Below are 21,847 nucleotides of genomic sequence, written 5' to 3'. Positions count from 1 at the left end.
CTGCCAGTCCCTGCGGATGAAACCTTATGCCTCCCTCGGCATCTCGCCTGACCCAGTGGCCTCGTCATTTAGGGCTTATTATGGGATGACGGATTAGGCCACGTGCTGCGAAAGCAGCGGATCTGTCTTCTGCTTTCGTGTGCAGCTCTGCTTGGCGCCACCTGCTGGATATCCCTGCTAGGAATTTTACGGTCACTGGCAAAATTGGAACCAACCAGTATCCACTCCGAATCTGTCCATCTCGAGGAAGAGGGGGTGTGAGTCAAGATAAAGAGAGGGAGGGTCTGCATGCTGCCTTCCGCGGTGGTGGGGGGCGCCAGGGGCGGGAAGCTGGTTCATTGCAAGTCACGCACTCACAAGCGGTATGAGCAGTTTGTTCTTTTGGCTTGTGTGAGGAAACCCACACAATACAAGGAGAACGTGCGATCTTTATGGGGGGGGGTCCATTCAGTCCTGCAGCTGTGGAGGTGTGAGGCAACAGCGTTGCACACCGAAGCACCGTGCTGCGCGTCTACATACCACGCAGGCTTTAATTTAGAAGTCATCTGAATCAGCAGAGGTGTACCTGGTGCTGACTGTGTGTTTTGCGACGTGTCCAGTGAGCAGAACCTCGGTTCTATACTGAGGATCTAGGAACCAAAATCCAAATCATCCTGCTACAAAGAACAAAGAAGTAGGTCAGCGAATCTTTCTAAAGGTCACCACTGCATCCCAGAGGATGTGTACGAGACACAGCTTCGTTCGAGTGCCTTCCGTTTATGACGCCGATTATGTTTGTTTGCTCCATCCCATCCCTAACGAGTGCCATTTCCCCCCCCACAGCCGTCAAAGTGAGCTGTACAGGTGCCTGTGGGGTCTCCAACAAGATGAACGACACCTCGTGGGCAGTGGAGGAGCAGTACTTCAACAGCACACTGTCGGTGGCAGATAAAGGTGAGGCCAGTGGATGCAGCCCTCCGTGGGCACGGACACACAAGCAGAGCGAGTGCAGGTAGACAGACCACAGACACACGGACCACACATGGCTAGACAAACAGCCACAGGCGGCCAAACAGACAATCAGACAGAAACACATGGGCACAAAGTCAGAGTACAGTAATTTATTGGTTGATGACAATGACCTCTGGTTGCATCAGTGCGCGGCATGTCGTCCTCGTTAAATCCTGGGCTGTGTGTGCAAATCACAGGGAAGCCAAACACCGACCGGCAGGTGTCCGGCTCGGATTGGTCTCTTATCTTATCCGGGAGGGCGGGGCTCTCCGCTTGGGCCGCCACTTCGTAATTTATAATCTCTATTGCTCAACATAGCGGCATATGGTCTGGTGGCGCTGGGATTCCTGCGTGATGAGGTAGGACCATGCGGGACAGCCACAACCCCACCAGTGCTGCGTAGTCAGATTTTCGGCGCGGCCGGAACGTCCTCTACCCCTGTGTCAGGACACCTGGAGGAGTGTGAGCTGACAGGTCCTGGCTGGGGGGCATTTGTTAGTGGCCGTTGCTTGGCTTGTCTTACTAGACCGTGTCGGGGAGCCTCATCGGCATGGTGACAGGGCCACGCTCCTTACCTGAGGGATGCGTGAGCCAGGTTGAAACACCAGTGGCTATTTGTGCCAGAGGCTAATGTGGGATGGTCAGTCAGCCCCTCATGGGGAGGCCCTGGGCAGTGAACACGGGGTGGCAGGCAGGGCGGGGGGCACGCGATGCTACAACTGCTGATGGCTCACAGATGTCCTCAATGCCCCTGTACATCTGCAAGTTCATTTTGGGGTAAGCCAGAGCCAGGTGGGGAGGAAGTAACACTGTGTGCGTGTGTTTGTTTGTTTGTGTGTGTGTGTGTGGATTATGTTTATATTACATTGTAGGGACCAAATGTTCTGTGAATGCAATCAAAAAAGTAACAATTCCGAAAGTCTCGTATTTTGTTTGGTTAGGGGGTTGGGATTTGAGTTTTCCCAAGAGAAATGAATGGAGTGTCCCCACAAAGATATACTTACAAATAGGTGTGTGTGTGTGTGTGGTAATCTCCTACTGGTACGACAGATGAGCCTGAGAGGCTGTTGGTGACCTGAATCCTTCCCATGTTCTCACAGGCCAGTCAGCTGCTCTGCCTGGTTCTTCACACATCGATGGCTCCGCTGTGTGTGTGTGTGTGCGTGTGTGTGTGTGTGTCTCCTCTCCTTCCCTCCCCTGTACCCTCTCCAACCCTCCGCAGTCGTCTATGGGAATTACTGGCTTCTTAACTAGCTGCCGCACACTGGCTTTAAAATCTCAGCCCTGCCTCGTCCATTTAATGCTTCGGATGCAGGATGTACAGGGACAGGAAACCCGCTCCTTTGTCAGTGCTCCTGAAACATTTCAGAACCACCACGTAACGAGCCTCCTCTGTCTGCCTCGAGGCACCACCACGTAACGAGCCTCCTCTGTCTGCCTCGAGGCATCACCACGTGACGAGCCTCCTCTGTCTGCCTCGAGGCACCACCACGTGACGAGCCTCCTCTGTCTGCCTCGAGGCACCACCACGTGACGAGCCTCCTCTGTCTGGCACGAGGCATCACCACGTGACGAGCCTCCTCTGTCTGCCACGAGGCACCACCACGTAACGAGCCTCCTCTGTCTGCCTCGAGGCATCACCACGTAACGAGCCTCCTCTGTCTGCCTCGAGGCACCACCACGTAACGAGCCTCCTCTGTCAGTCTCGAGGCACCACCATGTAATGAGCCTCCTCTGTCTGCCTCGAGGCACCACCATGTAATGAGCCTCCTCTGTCTGCCTCGAGGCACCACCACGTGACGAGCCTCCTCTGTCTGCCACGAGGCACCACCACGTGACGAGCCTCCTCTGTCTGCCACGAGGCACCACCACGTAACGAGCCTCCTCTGTCTGCCTCGAGGCACCACCACGCCTCAGCTGGTCAGCAGTATTGACAGGAGTTTTTGACACATGTCGGTATTTCCCGAGGGGCGGGGGGGGGGACTGTACACGCAGATGTACAGTTCCTGCATCTCGGCGTTTCTGTGTCATTCCCTAGTCTTGCTGTGAGCAGTGCTCGGCTGGGCTCCAGCAATGAGTCCTGTTTCTGGATCACGGGACAGACTTCCGCAAATTCCAGCTGCAGGTGACGCACGGCCAAGCTAGTAAATCGACGAGGGGCCCCATCCTGTTTGGGTGGAATTCTGGATTTTCTTTTTTATCCTTTGAATGACGATAGGGGTTTGGGGAGGGGGGGGGCAGGGGGGGATGCTACAAGCAGAATGCTAGGTTTGTAGCACGGGCCGTGCAGGTTACATCTGCGGATGCCCTGCCGCAGTGAGTCTGTTTCTAACTCCTCCTGTTATCTTCTGGTGCAGTTTCACCTGCGGCAGGATGGAGGAAAACCTTTGGATGTATTTATCTGTCTCCATCCAGCAATAACAGCAGTTTGCTCTGATGGCCTGGAGTAGGAATCTCTTCCAGAGTGGATAGACTTCCCCTGCATTGCTGCTTCCTTAAATACTGTAGCCTCGTAACTGAAAAAAAAAAAAAATCACTGTTGTTCTGTGATGTTCCTGTTCAGTGTCAAATCACCTGAAGAATATTTTTCCCACACGTCGTCAAATTGTGTTTCTGGTTAAGCAGGTCTTACAGAACGTACCAACATGTTGACGTTAACAGGAAGTCTCATTATCAGACAAGTCATGTGCTGCAGACCTTGATTTCTGTTGCGGAACATGCAAATATTAACACTGCGTCTGACGCAGCCTCCAATCAGGCGATCGCTTGCCCACCATAACCTGGGAAATCTTGCTTCTTTGTGATAAGCTGGCTGTTGTCAGACAGGTTGTTCAACAAACATCAAACCAAACTCTGTTCAGCTGGTCTCCACTGGACCTGGAGCATCTGAGCCTGGTTGGTGACGCCTTTCTGATGACGGTGCCATAGCGCCGTTCTCCGCCCTCCATGCATCGTCAGGGTTACAGGTGCTCAGCTAAGCTTCTGTACCCTGAGGTTCTCCTGTGAGCTTCACGTTTAGCAGCGAGCCCAGAGGCGGCGACAGCAGCGCCCATGCTGAGAGTCCTGAAGATGACCTCGTGGTTCAGTTCCCACAATGCCGTGCTGCGCCCCATGTCTTGGTCATTCATTCTGCATGCTTACATTTCCTACATTTATATCCAAATAGGTTTATCATTTTTATACATTGCTGGGTGTTTTACTTCTCCGGATATCGCTTAGCCCAAAGTCTCCCCTTTGCTTTGACATTGCAGCCAATATTGATGCCTGGTGTGTTTTAATATTATTTTTATTGATGTGGATCAGACTGCTGTACATTGAAGTCCAGTAACCTGGAAATTTACTAGGAGCTACAGTCACTGTGTGTCTTTGTTTAAACCAGTCATACATATAGCCTGTTTGTGTAACTACTACATACAATTTCATTTATTTATGTAATGCTTTTATCCGAAGTGACACGTAACTGAGAATGCATGGTCAACGAAATCACTAGGGCAATTGAGGACCCTGTTCAAAGGCACAATGGTGAAAACACTACACCAGCCATGGGATTGGAACCAACAACCTTCTGATTACAGTTACAGTGTCCTAACCCACCCAGCCATACACTACAACCCAAAGGAAATATTCTGCCAAAATTACCCCCTCTTCCGCACTGATTAGCGATATTTAATGAGATGTTGCTTATCACATATTTACCTGCTGCATAAATTAGCATCTGGTCTTGGGGCTCTCCTCTTGCGCTGATGGTTTTAAAACTATTTTAAAAAAATCTCCAAAAAAAAGTACATGCTTAAATGTCACGAGTCCACGATGTGACGGTTTGGGTCCAGCGTGCCGTGCACGTTTAAAGCGTGAGCAAAGCCTTAATCCACCATTTGATGGGGGCTGGACACACCTTTTGAGCGCTGCTCTCTCAAAACCCCTCTTTGAAACATGATTTCAAAGGACCACATGCCGCCTGTCTCCTCACCGGTGATTTCCGCCTCACCGTGGTCACCTCTCTTAGCTTGCCAGCCGTAAGAAGCCCAATCTGGCTCGGGAGCGAGGATCGAACACGCCTGGGTGTGCACCTGGACAGAATTCAAACCCAGTATGTGTGCGACATTTTAAATTTTGGTTGCCTGGCAATCGCTCTCTATCCAAACTGGCTGTAGTGACTTTAAAGCTTATTCGTGTTACAGCAATCGTTTTTCTGAAGCGATTTAGATGATGTTCTTCGCTGAGCAATAGGAGAGCAGGTCTTACTGAGACTTAAACTAGCGACCCTTCTTTGCTTGTAGCTTTTTGGCTGGAATATTCCAGAAAAAAAATCCCGCAAAGCACTAATGGCACTGAAAGTTAAACTCACAACCAAAATCGTCACCATAGATTATACTGGATACTAATAGCTGACCTTATTTTGTCCTTATCCGTTAAATTTTTACATTTTTTTTAGATAAACAAAACGAATGTGTCTCTGAGATAGAAGGTGGAGTTAATTTGACTGGGTGCGAATCTCAGCATGGGCAGGGAAAACGCCGAAACATCAGTATTTCTCCTAAACGCTTCTACGGCAGCACAGCTGTTTTCCCCAGTGTGCCCTTTGCTTCTAGAGACGCGTGAGAAACACCAACCCCGGCCACATTCACGTGCTCCATCCTCCTGTTTTTTGAAAATTACATGAAAAAATAGAATTTATTACGTTTTGGGGAGACCCAGCTGTTTCAACACAAGGCTCCTGCATCTGGTGCCCTGTCACATGACGCCGTTTGCGAGGAACGCCTGGCTTTTTAAAGGGGATTGCGGACAAGGCCGACTGAAGACGCGTGGCACCTGTCATGAACAATCCCTTTAAGAGACAAGGTGAGCAACATAAGAGTCAGGTGCTTCTCAGCCTGTGGAGCCTCGGTTTACTCGCCTTTACTCCTTCCGTTTACATTGATCTTATTAACTTTATCCAGTGTAGCTATTACTCATCTGCTCTACTGGAACAGGTCAAGTCACTGCAGCCAAGCTGCAACCAATCCTTTTAGAAGAAACGTAGACAATTCAGAACCCCACTGTTTGCGAGTCCTTAACCCTGACTGTTATACTGTTTGTCATCCAGCGTAGTTCTGAGCGGAGTCACCCGTCTCAGTGTAGGACATCGGGGTCTGCAGTGTGGCTGCTGGTTCAAATGACCAAGCGATGAAGCACAGGACAAACACGAGCAGAGAGTCGTTATCAGCAGAGCTGATTAATCCAGCTGAAATCAATCTAAAGAGTGTAGTAATAAGACAGGCCTCTGACCCTGTTGGCCTGAATCTGAAATGAAGAAGTGCAGTGCAGGCTGGGGGATTATGTGATGGAAAAGGCGACAGTAATTAATTAGCACTAAAGACAAAGGACGGGTGAGGTGAGCCTGACGTCCGCGGCGGTTCATGTGAAGCGGGTCACTCGGGGAATAATGATGTTCTAATCACAGCTCGGCTGCACAGAGTAGGTCACTGCGTCAACTGGCGCCTGCCACCTGTAAAGGCGCGACTCCAGTGCAGCACCCCGGGCGTACTGGCGGACTTTTGGGGAGTGTTGGCCTATGCTGGGGGGGGGGGGGGGGCGTGTCTTTCTTTCTCTCTCTCTCTCTCTCTCTCCCTCCACGCCCCTGCCATAACCAGTTGATAACCGGTCGCCGGCATCGCAGTTTATATGGGTATTATGACTCAGTGGAAGGAATGAGTTTGGGCCCCTGGCGCAGGGTGGGGCGCAGTGCGGCCTCTGCTCCTCCCCCACCCACCTCCTTCCCGGTGACCCTGGAGCTCCCGGCGGTTTGAGCTTCCGCTCTTCCCGTTTTGTCCACCCGGGTGCTTCTCAGCGCTCCTGCTTTGGCTCTTATCAGCCACAGTCTTGGTCCGGTGCGTTAGCCACTCCCTGAGGAGGCGTCCTCGTGTGTGTTATGTCCTGCTGGGAAGGAAGGTTGCTGCTTATTTGCTTGAGTTTTCCAGATAACGAATGTTTAAATAAGTAAGTTCCTCTTCATTCACGTCACTCGCGGTTTGACGGGGGGCGGCTCTGGCAGGGCGGAAATTCGGGGAACTGGCTTGTTAGGAAGCCGAGCTGACAGTGACAAACGCAGGGGCACCGCCAGAGGTTTTGGGCCCTATGAAAGCACATCATGTTGGGCTCCAAACCCAGTGCAATCCAACTACAATCCAAATGTCCTTACACTCGGGGGGCCCTTGGAATCATCCTAGCCCCCCCCCCCCCCCATTATGTCCCCCCTGCACTAACCTCTCCTGTTCAGTAACCCATTCTGTACTCCAATGAACACATACTTTTGACCATTTAACATATTTGTTTATATCTACCCAGAGTGTTTTTATTGAAGCAGTTCGACTTGCTGTTACAACATCAGGGCGTTGCCTTAGTTTGACCTTTGACCTTGATCTGTTGCTTGTCGCCTCCCCCCCCGATCACTAAATGCCCAATGTCTATCCCTCGCAGGTACGCTGACGCAGGGCACTCACAGCTTTCCCTTCCAGTTCCTCATTCCAGGTAACCCTCCCCCTCCGCCGCCCAGCCTGCATTCCTGCACCTGACACGCCAGGCATTTCAGCACGAACTGTAAACAAACAAGCATACCACTGCTCTGCTTCGAGGGGAAAATGACAGGGATCATTATCCCGCCAATGCATTATTCCTTTATGCGGTGTTATTATATGTGTTATTATATTCAGTCGCATGTCAACCAAGTGCAGCTGATCCCCTATTACACAAGGTTTAACCCTTAGTGTGCGTGGAGCTGTTTATCTCATAAAGGTTCATTCAAATATTCATTCAGTCTGAATTCCTACTGTCCTGTATTATGATGTCATTTTGGTGTTTATATAAACAATGTGCATACTGTATATATATTATATATATGTATATATATATCTTAATAATAATAATATAAGTAAAATTATTCAGGAAGAAGTTTTGATCTTATTTATCGTAATTAAGAGTGGTTTAATATAAGTAAAATAAATCAGGAATTTTGATCACGTGAAGAGCGGCCCAGACACCCAAAAACACACAATCCCCCGGGAGATACGAAATCCTCGTCCTGCTTCCTGTTGCAAGAGCAAACGGCAGAATTTATTGAGCACCCGGGGATCATTTCGCGGCAGTAATTTGCCAACAAAATGCTATACGAGTCCATAACGGGCCGATAAAAGCTGCAGCCGCTTAGCATTAAGCAGAAGCCGCCGGCGTGTCCCGCCCAGCTGCCCCAGCTCCTCGCCCATTTCATACCTGGGTAACACTGAGCTGACTCTCTGTGACACAGCAAATCATCAAAGTATCCTCCTGAGAGGGGGGGGGGGGGGTGGGAGGAAGGAAATTGCCAAGGTCACACCCCAGCACTTGTGATGTCATCTTATAGTTCTAAACGTCCTCTTTACGGAACAACAGGACTTAATAGAGCGGCATGTTTAGTGATGTGACCAAAAACTATAAATGAATTGCTGGAATTGCATGACACTTCTTGCATGAGATTTATCCATCTCTGTGTAGGGTGTGCTTGTGTCCAGTTATGTGTATCATACATATTTTACAGCACATATCTGTACCGTTCGTTCTGGCATTTTCTGTGCGTTGTCCTGTAATTCGATAGCTGGAGACCGCTCACCCCACATCTAGCCTCCTATGCGCTGCACAAATGCACCCGAGCGCATGCAGACTGCTCCCTAAGGCCGCTTGTGGAGACTGGCCAAATCCGCTCTTGGTAACATGACAACAGCCAACGCCCTGCTGGCTCGTAGCCCCCCCCCCTCCCCCCCCCATCACCCCAGAATCCCTGCCATCAAAATATGATTCCCTATGATGTCATTATGCGCAACTATGGTTTCAGATAGCGGCGATATACAAAAGAGGGCCGTTAACCCCAGCTAATTAATACAAACATTTTGAGCCATTGTCTAGAGCAACACAAAGAGCTGCATCTCTGCCATGGCTGGCGGTCGGCCCGCCCTGTGGAGGTCGATTGCCCTGAAGGGGAAGACCTCTTGTAGGTCTCCTATTGTGCGGTTTACATAGCATCATTAAAAAAAAAAAAAAAACGACAATCTGGATTTCCTGAAGGTTAATGAACGTTCATTTGATAACAGGAATGTTTTTTTGTCTTGGCAGAACATAGCGAACCCTTGGTATGGATCAAAAAAAAAAAAGCTAGCATTAGCGTTATGCTAACATCATTTGTTTTTATTAGCTGGAGCAAAATTTGCGGAGAGGGTGGTTGTATGTGATCGTAGACAGCCGAGCCCCTTAGCAATGCACCGACATCATCATTTAGTCAATTTCTCTGATAAACAGGGTAGATATTGCTGAATAAATTACCCCCCCCCCCCAAGGTCTCATGACTATATTTATGTATTGATTGTATGACTGGATGCATTTATTTACAGTAGTTCAATGATGCTGATTAAATTTCTGCTAACAGTTAGCTCAGTATAACCGTGTATAAGTGTAACATGTAACATAGCTGATTTTTAAGAATTACAACTTTACAAATTACAAAGGTCACAGTGTTGGTTGTACTGAGTGTCTTACAGACCTCTGGATGATGGAGTTTAGCCTGTAACTATTTTGCTAGATATCTATATACTAGATCTATATACTATCTATATACTATATATCGCTAACCCCCCCCCACAAATTATAGCTGCAGCCCCAACCTCCTATGAAGGGCCTTTCGGGAAAATCGAGTACAAGATGAAAGCCGTCATAGACACGCCTCGCTTCTCCAAGGACTACAAGGCACAGAAGTCCTTCTACCTGCTGAATCTCTTCAACCTGAATGACGTGCCTGACATTGAGGTGAGGCACTGCAGGAATCCCCAGGCACCGTGTGAAATGTCATGCTCTGTGTTCTGCCTTCACAGATGGCAGATGTTTCCTTCGTGCCCAGTAAACCATTTCAGACTTTTTTTTCTGGTATATGGTTATATGACACCCTTAAAAAGCATTTACATTAAAGAACAAGCTTAGAACGGTTAATAAAAGAATAGAAGAATAATTTAATTGGCTGGCTCTGCTCTTGAAACGGCTTGTTTATCCAAACCAGTGGTTCTTAACAGGGGCACTGTGAAGGACCTGGGGGAAGTTAAGATGATTCCTTGGGCCCCTAGTGACAGGAGCCCTAAAAAATTTTTAACATAATTTGATTGGTCTTTGGTGGTTGTTTTCATTTCAAAATCTCTAGTGGCATTCCTGGTTCTCAAACCTTTTTTACTATGTGCCCTTTTGAGAGCAGAAGAACAGTTATACCTTCTCCTCATTCCACATGAACTTGATCATATGCTCCCCCAGCAATTGTATTGTGGGGGAGGGGGGTGTTTGAGAACCACTAATTTAAATCAAAATTATCACCATAGACTTGTTTGAAGTGCAGACAGGAGCCTTACCCCATTCTGGGAGAGTTTCCATGCTCTCATGCCTCATGGTTCTTGGTTCTTGGTTCTTGTTCCTTTTCCACTGATATCCTCTCTCACTGCAGAAGGCCAGCTCAGCCGTGACAACGAAGAAGTTCAGCTACCACTTGGTGAAGACGGGGACACTGATGCTGAAGGCGCGGACTGATCTGCGGGGCTACACCCCTGGCCAGGTCATCAAGCTGGCCGCTGAGATACACAACAAGTCCAGCAAGGACACGGGTTGCGTGCTAGCCAGCCTCATCCAGGTGAGCGACTCGGTCCCTCCGGATGGCAGTGAAATTTCTGCTGGGAATGCTGCATATGGGTTATTGCTTATCAGGTAGGCAGTTAATAAAAATGATGTATAGATTATTACTTGCCAAAAGACGGTGTGTGGCTCTGTCGGTTAGGACATTGCGCCTACGTTCAGAAGGTTGTTGGTTCGAATCCCAAAGTCAGCAGAGTGGTTTCACTGCTGGGCCCTTCAATGTGGCCCTTAGCTCCCATTTACTCCGGAGTCTGTCTGACCATCTTTTTCTCAAAATATGTACGTTGCTTCAGATAAAAACTTCCACAAAATAAATGCACGCATATTGTTTTGTCTGCTATTCTATTAGAGAAAATAGAGAGCTGTTATTATTGCTACATATGTCTTTATTTTCTCGTGTGCATTCCAGTGTACTGTATACATGATGTCAGAGATATGATATAATCTAAATAGGTTGTAAACAGGAGGGTTGATCTCAGCCTACAGCAATGTCAGGGAGTTTCACCGCACGGGACGTCACAGTAACGGCATGTAGATGGAAGGAGCCCAGTAAACACCTGGGTACGCCCCTTCGCCGACATTCAATCCCTAGGGCAGAACTGGAATAAGGTGGCATGCATATGGCGGTCAGAGGCGCCCCCTGGCTGTGAGTAAATGCCAGTGCGGCGGATCTGAGCTGCTCTTGGATTATCCAGCCCTGGGGCTGTTCCAGCACTGTTTATAGGCCAAGATGATGCTGAAAGGTTTAACATTTCAGGGCTGTGTTTATCCAGTGCAGGACTGCCAAAAAAACGCGGGGAGGGGCCAAGGGAGGGGCCAGGGCATACCCTTTATTCAGGAGATCCACATTGTTCTCATTCAACTTTAATTAATAAATGTTGATAATTGCTAATTGCTTTAATTCAGCCTGACTTATTATATAAGGCTTAATTTTGCCAATTTCCTTACAGATAGCTGGGTATTTTGCTGACATGATCTATAAGCGCCTTGTGTGAGCATACAGGGTGTGTTCTGGAAATCTTTTTTTTTCTCCACAGCATCAACTGCAGTCAGTAATCGGCAGTGCAGTTTTTTGGTGTGGCCGAGTCACTGAGCCACTCACTGCGAGTGGTCTTGTTAACCATCTGTTTTTACTGCTCCACCCCCCCCTCCCCCTGCCCCCCTTGTGGAGCAGAAGGTGACCTACAGGAGCAAGCGAGTGATCTATGACCTGCGGACGATCGCCGAGGTGGAGGGGGCGGGAGTAAAGGCGGGGAAACACGCGGAGTGGAAGGAACAGATCATCGTACCTCCCTTGCCTCAGTCTGTCCTGGCCGGGTGCAGGCTTATCGAGATCGACTACTTCATCCAGGTCGGTGCCCCATGATCGCGTGGTTTGTGGTTCACCTTTGAAAGGGCGAGCCATATTCCTGGCATGCCTCACCATTTAATATGCCCCTCCCTTTATGGGGGGGGGGACCTGACATAAACCTCGTTAATATTTTCATTAGTCGCGAAAGCATCGTGTGCCTCAGTGGGTTGATTCTATGCCCGTGATCAGAAGGTCACCGGTTCAAATCCCAAGGTAGATAGGGTTATTTCACGGTTGGGTCCTTAAGCGAGGCCCTTAATCCTCAGTAACTCTAGGGACTGAGTCTACTGATAAATAAAATTTAATGTAATGGTTATATAGACAGGCTACCCGCACAGCTGGTTTAAACTGAGGCACGGTGACTACAGTATGATGAAGATTCTAGTAAATATCATTGTTATTATACTTCACAGTCTGATCGGCATGATAAAAAATAAAGAGCAACAACAGCCATCAATACTGACTGTAATGTCTGACCCCGATTTCTCAATTGTGTTCAGTTTTGCATAAAAGCGTCTGTTACCAGCTCAGTCAGTATGAGTCAGTATCTCTTGGGTTTCATCCAGGATGCTTTTGAACATGGATTTAACGGGCAGTTGACGTTGCTGAGATGTCTGCATGGTGAAATGACAGGAATGTGTCTGAGAAGGCTGTCGCCCGTTACTGTGACGGCGTCATGTTCTGTGCCCTTGACGAGTGACCCCGCCTCCTCCACGCCCTGTTGCCTGCGTTACAGGTTTCTCTCAAGTCACCTGAGGTGGTGGTGACACTGCCCATCTGGATTGGGAACATTGCCATCAATCTGAGTCCCTCACGGCCCGCCCCACCTACCACCCCGGGGCCTCACTGTCCCCCACGGCCGGTCTCGCACTCGACGCCCACCACCAGCCCCGGGGCTGTGATGCCCAGCGCCCCCCCGGCAGAGGACGACCTGGAGGAGGAGATGGCCGCCGGGGGTCTGGCCAGCGAGGAGATCCCGACTAAGAGCCACTCTCAGCAGGACCCCTCAGGCCAGCAGAGCACCGTGTCCCCGAACGCCTTCAGCTACGCGCCGGGACTCACCTTCCCCCAGAGCCAGCGGTGTGCGGACGGCCCGGCGCCCCTGTTCTGCGTGTCCACGGGGGCCACCATCCCCTTCTTCTCTGAGGGCGCTGTGAACCCTGTGCCCACTTCCTGTTCCCTCATCCTTCCGCCAGAGTACAGCAGCTCACACTACCCGCACGGTGAGAATTTCAGGGACTCCGTTTCACTTAAAGGCTGGCAAGATTGAGGACAATGTCCTGTCAAGAGCCCGTAGTAATATCAGCGTGAGAAGCTGATGTGTAGCTTAGCGTCTGGGCTGGTGGAGGTCATGGCAGGGAAGATATCGTTCCATTTTTTGTGAGGTAATCGTGGCAGGCGATAAACTGTCTTTGTAATTCGGTCCTTTGCAGGTTCACACTAGGTCTCATTCCAGTGTTATTCTAGTGTTTTGACTTTTTCAATTTAGTTTTTGTTTTCATATTATATTTTGATTTGATATCCAGTTAGCTTTCAAGTGTTATTAGTTTTTATTAGCTTTTATCTTAACAGTCTTTCTATTTAGTTTTTATATACTTTAGTTATAGACCTATTTTTGTGTCTGATCCTTACCTGAATACACAGTGCACATTGTATACTAATGTCCTCCAAATAGTCAAAACATACTCCAGGTATTATTAATGACAATAAAGTATAACCCATTACTTTAGCTAAATAGCATTAAAGAACGGTAATGGAAGGTACTTGACCTTTGTTTTTATTTTATTTCAGTAAGTTTTTTATTTATATTTTGCATTTTGTACCTATTAATTTTATCTTCTTGTTTAATTTGTTTACAAAAGTGATTTCTAATAGTTTTCGTTAATGACAGTCAGTCTGACGGCTTTTCTCTTTCTTCATATTTTTCCTCTGCAGAGCCCCCTCCTAGCTACGAAGAAAGCTGTAGCAGCGACAACTCCAGTTTCAACAGCCGAAGTTAGACTTACAGCTGAAATGAAAGACAATACCACTACCATTCTCTCCCTGCAAGGTCTTACATCCCCCTACAGGACAGATGGGGCATTGCAACCTCTGACTAAAAAGAATCTTTTTTAATACTCCTGGAAAAGGATTGTGACTTCCTTTTTTCCCCCCTTGTACTTTTCTCCCATTTGTCCTTTGTCACCACATGCAGACAGCGAGAAGAGCGTGCACAGAAACATAGCTTGGATGATAGCATCTGTGATGCCTTAAGTCAGGGCTCAGATTTGGACATGGAGTCTCTTGGTTTCTCTGTTCTGTTTTCACTCCTGTTGTGACCAAAGCTGGCCTTCTGTGTGTGTGTGTGTGTGTGTGTGTGTGTGTGTGTGAGTATGTTTGAGAAGCGACCTGCACCAAAAAAGTGAGCAAGCTTTCCAGGAGAAAGTAAAAAAATGAGACTGTGGGTGACCGTGCCACCGCGTGCTCTGGCCACTAGGGGGAGTATCACCACCACATGAGGCTTACCGAACTGTCAGGTCTGACACCCTTCTCTGTGAAACCTTTAGGGAATCCCCCCCGGCTGATGGAATGCCACATGGGGCCTCGAACCACATAACCACAGGTGCCACGAAGGTGTGTGGTGAGCTGGGATGAATTCAGACCCCCCCCCCCCCCCACAAGCTCACACAGTGGGGGGGGAGGGATGGGGTACCATCTGCTGGGTTTGCCGTAACGCCTTATTCTTCACCATTCCCCTGGCATCCCCCCCCCCACCCCCACCTCGTGTTTCAGTTTTAGAAAGGTCAGAATTGATTAACTTGCTGAGTTTTCATAGTAGCTGACGAAATTGGAAAGAACAGAGACCACTTTGGAAAAATTTAATACTGTGAGTGAGCTTGTGTGTGTGTGTGTGGACATGCTAGCATGTTTTTTACTTGCATTAAAATCATTACTTTATAAAAGTGGTCAATCCATCATCAAATCGGACATTCCTGTCTCATAACACTTTCCTGTCGCACATGCCTGGCAAATATCTACGTGAACCACTCCCTTTTCGTGCCCCTCCGTTGTTCATCGGAACGATACGCCAGTGTTGCTTCGTCACCGTGTCCCAGAACGACATGCAGTAACCTTGGGCGTCAATGATGATAATTCAGTTCCACGCCAGATATCAACGGGCTTCCACCTGCTCCGGTCTCCCGACACCTGCTGGGATTAGCATCGCTCAGCCATTTAAAGATGCAAAGGTAATCTTTGCCGTGAAATGGTGCTCTGTCCCTCTCTCTTGCAACACACGACCACAGCGACACCGGTTCATTTGCGCAGATGTGTATATAGATACGACATAAAGGGGATGTGCGTGCACCCATGCCAACTTCCTGCTCCTCTCCTTTTCCGTTGTTTTTGGTAGTGTGTGAAGTCAGCAGAGGGTGGGCCGTGTTGCGAGGGGATGGATGGTACGAGGTCCTGCCCAGTTCCTGGCCTTCTGGGCAGGCGTGTCCATTGAAGCACAGGGTCCTGAGTCTTCTGTGTTTTGCGGGGCAGAAGGTCCTCAGGGCTGGTCAGTAGGGGTATCTAGGTTTTCAAGCTACTGCTGACCTGGGAACTGAAACGAGTGGTTTGTTTGGTTTAGTTGATCGAACACAAATTAGTTCTGGATTCCCTGTTGTGTAGCAGCTGAATGTTAGGTAACTGCAATGTAAGTCTTGACTATGGGTCATCGTGCAGACCACTACACGTACTTTCGGTTGGTTCTGAAAGGTTCCATAGACTTCTAGGTTGGGGCGTCTTTCCGGGTTTTGAACCATAGTTCTGGTGGACCGTCTTTGCCATTCCTGCTGACGTTTTGCTTGACTGGTAGATCAGCTTGCAACATGACTGCTGTTCCTCATGGACCCCCCAAAATTTTGTGAAGAAATGCCTTAAAATCCCATATGGTTGCATGTTCCGGGGCCTGCGACTAGGATGCAGTGAGCAGTCGTCCTTTGCTGAAAAAAGGGATCTCCACTGCTTTTGGTGCCGTAGGTCAGATCGGCCAAACGATGGAGATGCATGCCCATCTAGGTCCACCACAGAATGCTCATTTTGCTACTGCTGTTCTTGTTAAATAGAAACTACTAACACACTCATGATTTTCTAGACAAATCTCATATGAAAGGCATTTTACGCTTTTATTCTGTAATCTTACTGAGTAAAAATGACCATGTTTTAATTTTCATCTCAAAATGTTTGATAGCTTTATTAATTTCACCTTGTCAGTTTTTTCTTCAGTTTATGTAAATGGTTTGTGGTTTTGTATTTTTTTTTTTTTTTTGGCATAGTGCTTGCTGTTTTCTATCTGTGACCCCGATTACTGCTTCCCTTCTGTATCCAGACACTGATTTGTCAAGAGCACCTTAGTGAATCTATGTTAAATCTCTGCAACATATTGTTTCAAATCAAACACCTAAATGGTATTAATAAAATTGTTTTAAAATGTGTGGTTCTAATCTTCAATTAACATAATTCCATTTTTTTGTACTTAATCTGAGTTGTTTTAAATACTATTGAAAAGGGAGAAATGTTATTTTAACTATGCATACAGTATGTTATGATAAAAAGAAAACCACTGGGGAATTAAAATCCATATATCAAAAACCATAATTCTTACCTACATAAATGATGAAAAAGATTATTGAGAAGCAAATTAATAAACTAGAACATGTATTTCCTTTACATAAATATTAAATCCTCAAATGTTATACCATCCCTAGTATCTTCAAAGGTCAAAAAATGCACCTCTGTATTGAGTGATGTTTATGACGATGGGGGGACTTTTAATATGAAACTTGGGTCTCCACAGCTCCGCCTCCCAAAGATGGCAGAACAGTAAACCTACTGCAGCCCCCTCAGCTGAGTGAACTCAGTTTTTATGCTTTAGTGTTCATTTCTCCCTGCTAGGTTTCTCCGGGCCACGGTTGTTAGGTGGTGAATAGAAAGTGTAAATTCCCCACCCGCATGGTGATTTTCGGAGGGGTTTCCCTCGCTTCCAGGAAGTGTGGTACAGTTTTGGAGGGAATGGAATTCTGGTCCCTCATCCAGGTTGTTCCCTGCCTTGTGTCCCGTACTTCCTCGGATAGGCTCTAGACCCTCTGTAAACTTACAGCTTGCAGTGGACTTGCGGCTATGGGAGAGGAATAAATGAAATTAAATTGATGATACAGTACTTTTCCTCTGAGTCTATAATCCAGTGTCACTCCTTGCCCCACAGAATTGCCACATAAGATGACTGGAGCATCGCAATTAAATTTTGCTTTAGTAATAATGTAATCGGTGCATCTGCTGATAAAGCTTCTGGGTACGTGAAATGAGGTTAGCGTGCAATATGCCGTCCCCAGTCAAAGGTCACCCAATCTCGCTCTGTGTATCAGACCCATGCTGTGCCGTAGAGCAGAGCATGGAGAGGCAGCAAGGCATGGTGGGTCTTTGTCTGGGTACTGGGAGTATTAGTAGCTTGCCACATTTTCTGCAGAGACATATTAACAGTTCCGATGGGGCCACGGGCTGATGAGGAGAGCAGTCGGGCAAACAGACGGCATTTCCAGGGCTGTCTCTCACTCCACCATTCCGTTCCCATTTCCATGGAAACTGGATCCATATCCGTCAGCCTCCCAGTGTCAGGCATGGACATGGACTTAAACCCTTCTTACCTACCAGAGGAATCGAGGGCAAAGCTGCGGCAGACCGTGGTTCATATTGCTGCATAATATACTGGAGCAATAAAAGCTGGTCAAAGGTCCCCAAATGTGTTTTGTAACCTGAATGTATAAAAAAATTGGTAGACTTGAGGATGCAAAACCGAAAGCATGCATTTTCTGCATGTAGAGAATTACGTATATATTTTAATATTAGTCTAAATAAAAATTCATAATTATTCCTATATTATCTAACGATGTAACACTCAGTTGCGGATGCCGTGTAAAACAATAGACGGCTACATAGCTTTCATCTTCATAAATCAATTTTTAACTGCGCCTTCCACCAGCGTACATCGGATCTGCAGAATAACGGGATTTAGGCGTCCGCTTGTTAGGGTCCGCGAGGAGACGATGAACGATATTTAAATGAAGAGGGAGGAGCTAACATGCGCGTAATTCTAACTGGGCCGGGAAGCGAACGTGCTGACGTCACGGCGGCGGTGGGCGGGGACTGGGCGCAGGCTGAGGAACCATGGCTTCAGTGAAAGCCGAGGTAAGAGGGGAGCGCTTTTCGCTTTAACTTTTCCGCCGCCGCCGATTTCGCTCACGCGTCGCCGGGCTAACGGGCCAAACTGGAGCCCGTGAGATCGAGGTGGGAGGGAGGCTCGCCCGTGGCCGCGACAGGGCCCATCCGAGCTGCAGCTAAGCAGCCCCCCCGCTACACATCTCTGATCCATCCCAATGCACCTTCATTTTTTTTTTTCAAACTGCCCGCCTGGGCTTCTGCGATTTTGGGAAAGTGCTGTTTATGCGGGGATCCCGCGACTGACTGTGCGTGCATGAATGTGGGGGGCACTGTCAGCTGGGGGGTGCTTCTCAAACGGATCATTTCGGGGCCTTTGTCATCTCTGTGGAGCATGCATGTGTCCACGGAGTGCGTTTCGGCTATGCTACTTCCAGGGGCCCGGCACCCACCATCCGGCCATGTAATGCCACCCTTTCTCATTGGAAAATGGGGGAAATGGGAATCGCATCTTTTTGAAAACTGGGTTTTATTTTGCGCACCGTTTAACTTCAGCAGGTTCTCCTGCATAAATGACGGGGCTTCTGCTCTACTGTGAAACATGCATTAGTTTCTTCCTTTGTTTGTGTACACGGCTAGCTGGCTAGCTGAAGTTAGCTGACCGGCACATTGGGGTCCGGGCCCGGGGATCCAAACGGGACCCATGGGACTCGCTATGGGGGGGAGCCTCCGGGGCAGCCTGCGGACCCTCGGTCGGCCTTCCTCCGCAAGGGGCGAAGGGGGTCTTGGAGTAAGATTAACACAAAGCGACAGCCCGTAGCACGCAGCTAGCGGCACTTTCTAACGTATTTACACATTGATGATGTGATGTGTCTGCTCACTGTAGTGATGTTTTGTGTGATGTTCTGATCCAAGCTGATTTCCTTGAGTTTTGCTTCACTGGCCAACTTTTCAGCTGGCTGGGGCTTGTAAGCAGAAGAAAGCCCCCCCCCCAATTACAGTAGCTGTGTGTTCACCTAACGCATCTCACACCGCAGTTCATGCAACATCCCGAGTACAGAAATAAGATTCACACGCCGGAGCTGCTCAGTGCTTCAAAGCTTCTTTCTTTTTCTGTGCCGTGATTTAATCAGCAAGTCTAATGAGCGGTATCTGTTGCCCGCCCCCCCCCCCGCCCCCCCCTTTTTGTGAGACTCTAGTAACGACTTTTAATTCCAATTCTTGTGTTTGTAAACCTGGATGTCTTCTTGGATCAAATCAAATCCAGGGCCCTAACTAAGCATCATAACGGCATAGACCCTGCAAGGGTTTGAGCAGAGAAACTTCCTCGTTTTACATCCTTGTCCTTACCCATCATATCACTGCTACCCCCCAGTGATTATAACTGCGCGTCACAAATGAATTTAACTGGGGGGGGGACGAGACAAAACGCTGAAATCCAACTGTCGACGTTAATGTAAAAGCCGTAATCCAATTCATGTTTCTGCGATGTGATTTAACGTGCATTCTCTGCGTCCGATAGTGATCACAAAGATAATTCGTGTGATAGTCGTGGAGAGACCGAAAAATCTATAGTTCATGAATCACAGTGTTGAAAATTATTTGGCAATTAACTGATTTTAATTAATTAATGTATGTTAAAAATTTTTCGCATGATGTGAGATGCAGCAGGTTTGCTGCGTTCTGTTTTGCCGCCTCCTGTTATTTAAAGGCCTTTCTTCCAGTGACATTCAGTTCCCATTAATCGCATTTTCATTGATTCGTCGGTTTTCAATTATTCTGCAATGGCCGTTAATCTACCGGGAGAGGGCGCCCGCGAGTCGCTGGAATTTCCTCCACCTCCCCAGCGTAATTTCCCAAGCTCAGCCAGCTTCCAGTAAACACTTGTGAAATTCGCACACCTTTTTCACGATTAGTATTTGAGGCCGTGACGTGATGGAATACTCTGAATTAATTTTAATGAGATACAGACCATGGCCTTGGTCAGTTTGGCCTTTCTCCAGTTGCTCAGGTGACTTGCTATTGAAACATTCATGTTGCATTAGATTTCCTTGTTCCCTTTGATCGGAATTTTCACTATTTTGGACATTTTTCAATTCCTATGTAGTGACATGCAAATAGAAGAAAAAGCCCTTTCAGGAGAAAACAATGGACTTTTGTATCTGTCTCTCATCTGTTTCCAGATGTTTTTGGGCTGCTTTTGACGCTTCTCAAAGTTATTAAATCCACAATCGTGTGCCAGAGAAATGTTTCTGGATGGCGAATCTTCCTTGACTGTAAATGCATGTAATGTGGAGAAGAGGCAGCTAGCTGGTGGGCACGTGGTAGACCCTTCCCCGTACTGTGAATGGCCCGGGTTTCGTGTTGCTGCGCTCTGTTCCGGCTCCATGTTGAGTATTGTATTTCTTCAAGGCGTGGAGCAAATAACTCTGCTACAGCTTGTGATTGGGAGACGGGCTGCTTTCTCATTCTGCCGTTTTCTTTCTGAATTATTTACTTCCTGTAGCTGGAAAAGTGCAGTGACAGCAGTGAGTGTGTGCAGTGTGGTGATGGGGGCGCCCTTTTCGCACTCCGCGTGCTGGCCGATTTCCTCGACCTGTGTTCGTTATATTTTTTAAATGCCAGTGACGGTGGGGCTGGAGTATGGGTTTAAAACCCAGTCTCGTCCCTTTCCGGAAGTTGAGGGGGGAGGGGCAGCAAAGCCCCGTCAGTGTCAGCAGGGGAGGTCTGTGGCTCTGCAGCTTTGGATACTGTTTGGACTCTGGGGCCGTGATCAGAAGGTTGCTGGTTCAAATCCCATAGTCACACAAGGGGTACCACCGTCAGGCCCTGGATCAAGCCCCTTGGCACCAGTTTCACTAGGGGGGGCTAGACCCTTGCTGATTTTGCACCCTCGCCCTAATACTTACTTTCTTGTGTATATAGTTCTGTGTGTCTCACAGAGAGCAACATGATGAACCTGCCCAATTCATTCCTTTGGGTACATAAATATCGGCCATAAATATCGCCCATACTAACAGTCATATCTCTCTTTCCCTTCTTTGTATTTTCCTTCCCTCAGGCCTGTTGGCCTCTTGTCTTTTCTACTAGTGTTTTTTATTTTGTTTTCTTTGTTGCCAAGGTATTTGTCATTTGTTAAAGTAAGTATCAGGCTGCATGAAGGGAATGACTGGTAGGGGGAACTCGACATGCTGTCTGAGGGGGAACACAGCTGGTATGCTTCGTAGCCTGTGGGGGGCGCCATTTCTCCCTGTGGTGGGTCTGGCTTCTCCCAGCAGGGACTGTTGATTGAGCGGTGGAGGGATACGCATATCTGGACTAGAGCTCCTCTCTGGCTGGTGAGAGAGCGTCCGGGGCCTGGGCTGCGTCTCGCCTCTCTCCCCTCCCGCCGCCTGCTGCGTGGACCTGCTCCCCTGTGGTCTGGGCTGTGAGCTTCAGAAGGCTTTTTGCTGGCTTACTTTGGCCCAGGCTGCGAAATACCAGGGGCTTGTTTGATGAATCAGGGTTTCTTTCTTAGCCGGATAACTTGTGAGATGTAAGGTAGTCTGGGCTAAATGTAAGTGAATGAAGATAAAGGGTAAATTTAACCTGAGGTACCTTAAATCTGTTACTGAATCACGTCGCTGGTGGACGAGACCATTTAGTCTGTTT

General features: G+C 48.1%; 2 protein-coding genes and 1 long non-coding RNA gene across 4 annotated transcripts in view; 2 read left to right on the top strand and 1 right to left on the bottom strand.

The window, feature by feature from the left end:
• The window catches only part of arrdc1b (arrestin domain containing 1b), a 32,913-nt gene extending 16,439 nt beyond the window's left edge, over positions 1-16,474 (top strand). For both annotated transcript variants that reach the window (XM_049019223.1, XM_049019225.1), the window contains exons 2-8: positions 823-933; positions 7,450-7,500; positions 9,647-9,801; positions 10,481-10,663; positions 11,840-12,016; positions 12,753-13,239; positions 13,952-16,474. In XM_049019223.1, coding sequence (XP_048875180.1) covers positions 823-933; positions 7,450-7,500; positions 9,647-9,801; positions 10,481-10,663; positions 11,840-12,016; positions 12,753-13,239; positions 13,952-14,016 — 1,229 coding nt within the window. In that variant the 3' untranslated portion in view covers positions 14,017-16,474. The remainder of the gene's footprint in view (positions 1-822; positions 934-7,449; positions 7,501-9,646; positions 9,802-10,480; positions 10,664-11,839; positions 12,017-12,752; positions 13,240-13,951) is intronic.
• A 567-nt stretch (positions 16,475-17,041) lies between these two features.
• Positions 17,042-18,105, bottom strand: LOC125745926 (uncharacterized). Its single transcript, XR_007398810.1, has 3 exons — positions 18,026-18,105; positions 17,690-17,793; positions 17,042-17,159 (listed from the first exon to the last, which is right to left on the bottom strand). It is a non-coding gene; the product is annotated as an uncharacterized LOC125745926 (long non-coding RNA).
• A 37-nt stretch (positions 18,106-18,142) lies between these two features.
• Positions 18,143-21,847, top strand: part of ehmt1b (euchromatic histone-lysine N-methyltransferase 1b) — a 38,583-nt gene continuing 34,878 nt past the window's right edge. The window contains exon 1 of the mRNA XM_049019819.1: positions 18,143-18,226. Coding sequence (XP_048875776.1) covers positions 18,206-18,226 — 21 coding nt within the window. The 5' untranslated portion in view covers positions 18,143-18,205. The remainder of the gene's footprint in view (positions 18,227-21,847) is intronic.

This window comes from Brienomyrus brachyistius, chromosome 7 (genome assembly GCF_023856365.1).
Source record: "Brienomyrus brachyistius isolate T26 chromosome 7, BBRACH_0.4, whole genome shotgun sequence".
Classification (NCBI taxonomy): domain Eukaryota; kingdom Metazoa; phylum Chordata; class Actinopteri; order Osteoglossiformes; family Mormyridae; genus Brienomyrus; species Brienomyrus brachyistius.
The sequence above is the reverse complement of the archived record's forward strand: the minus strand, read 5'-3'. Positions and strand labels throughout refer to the sequence as shown.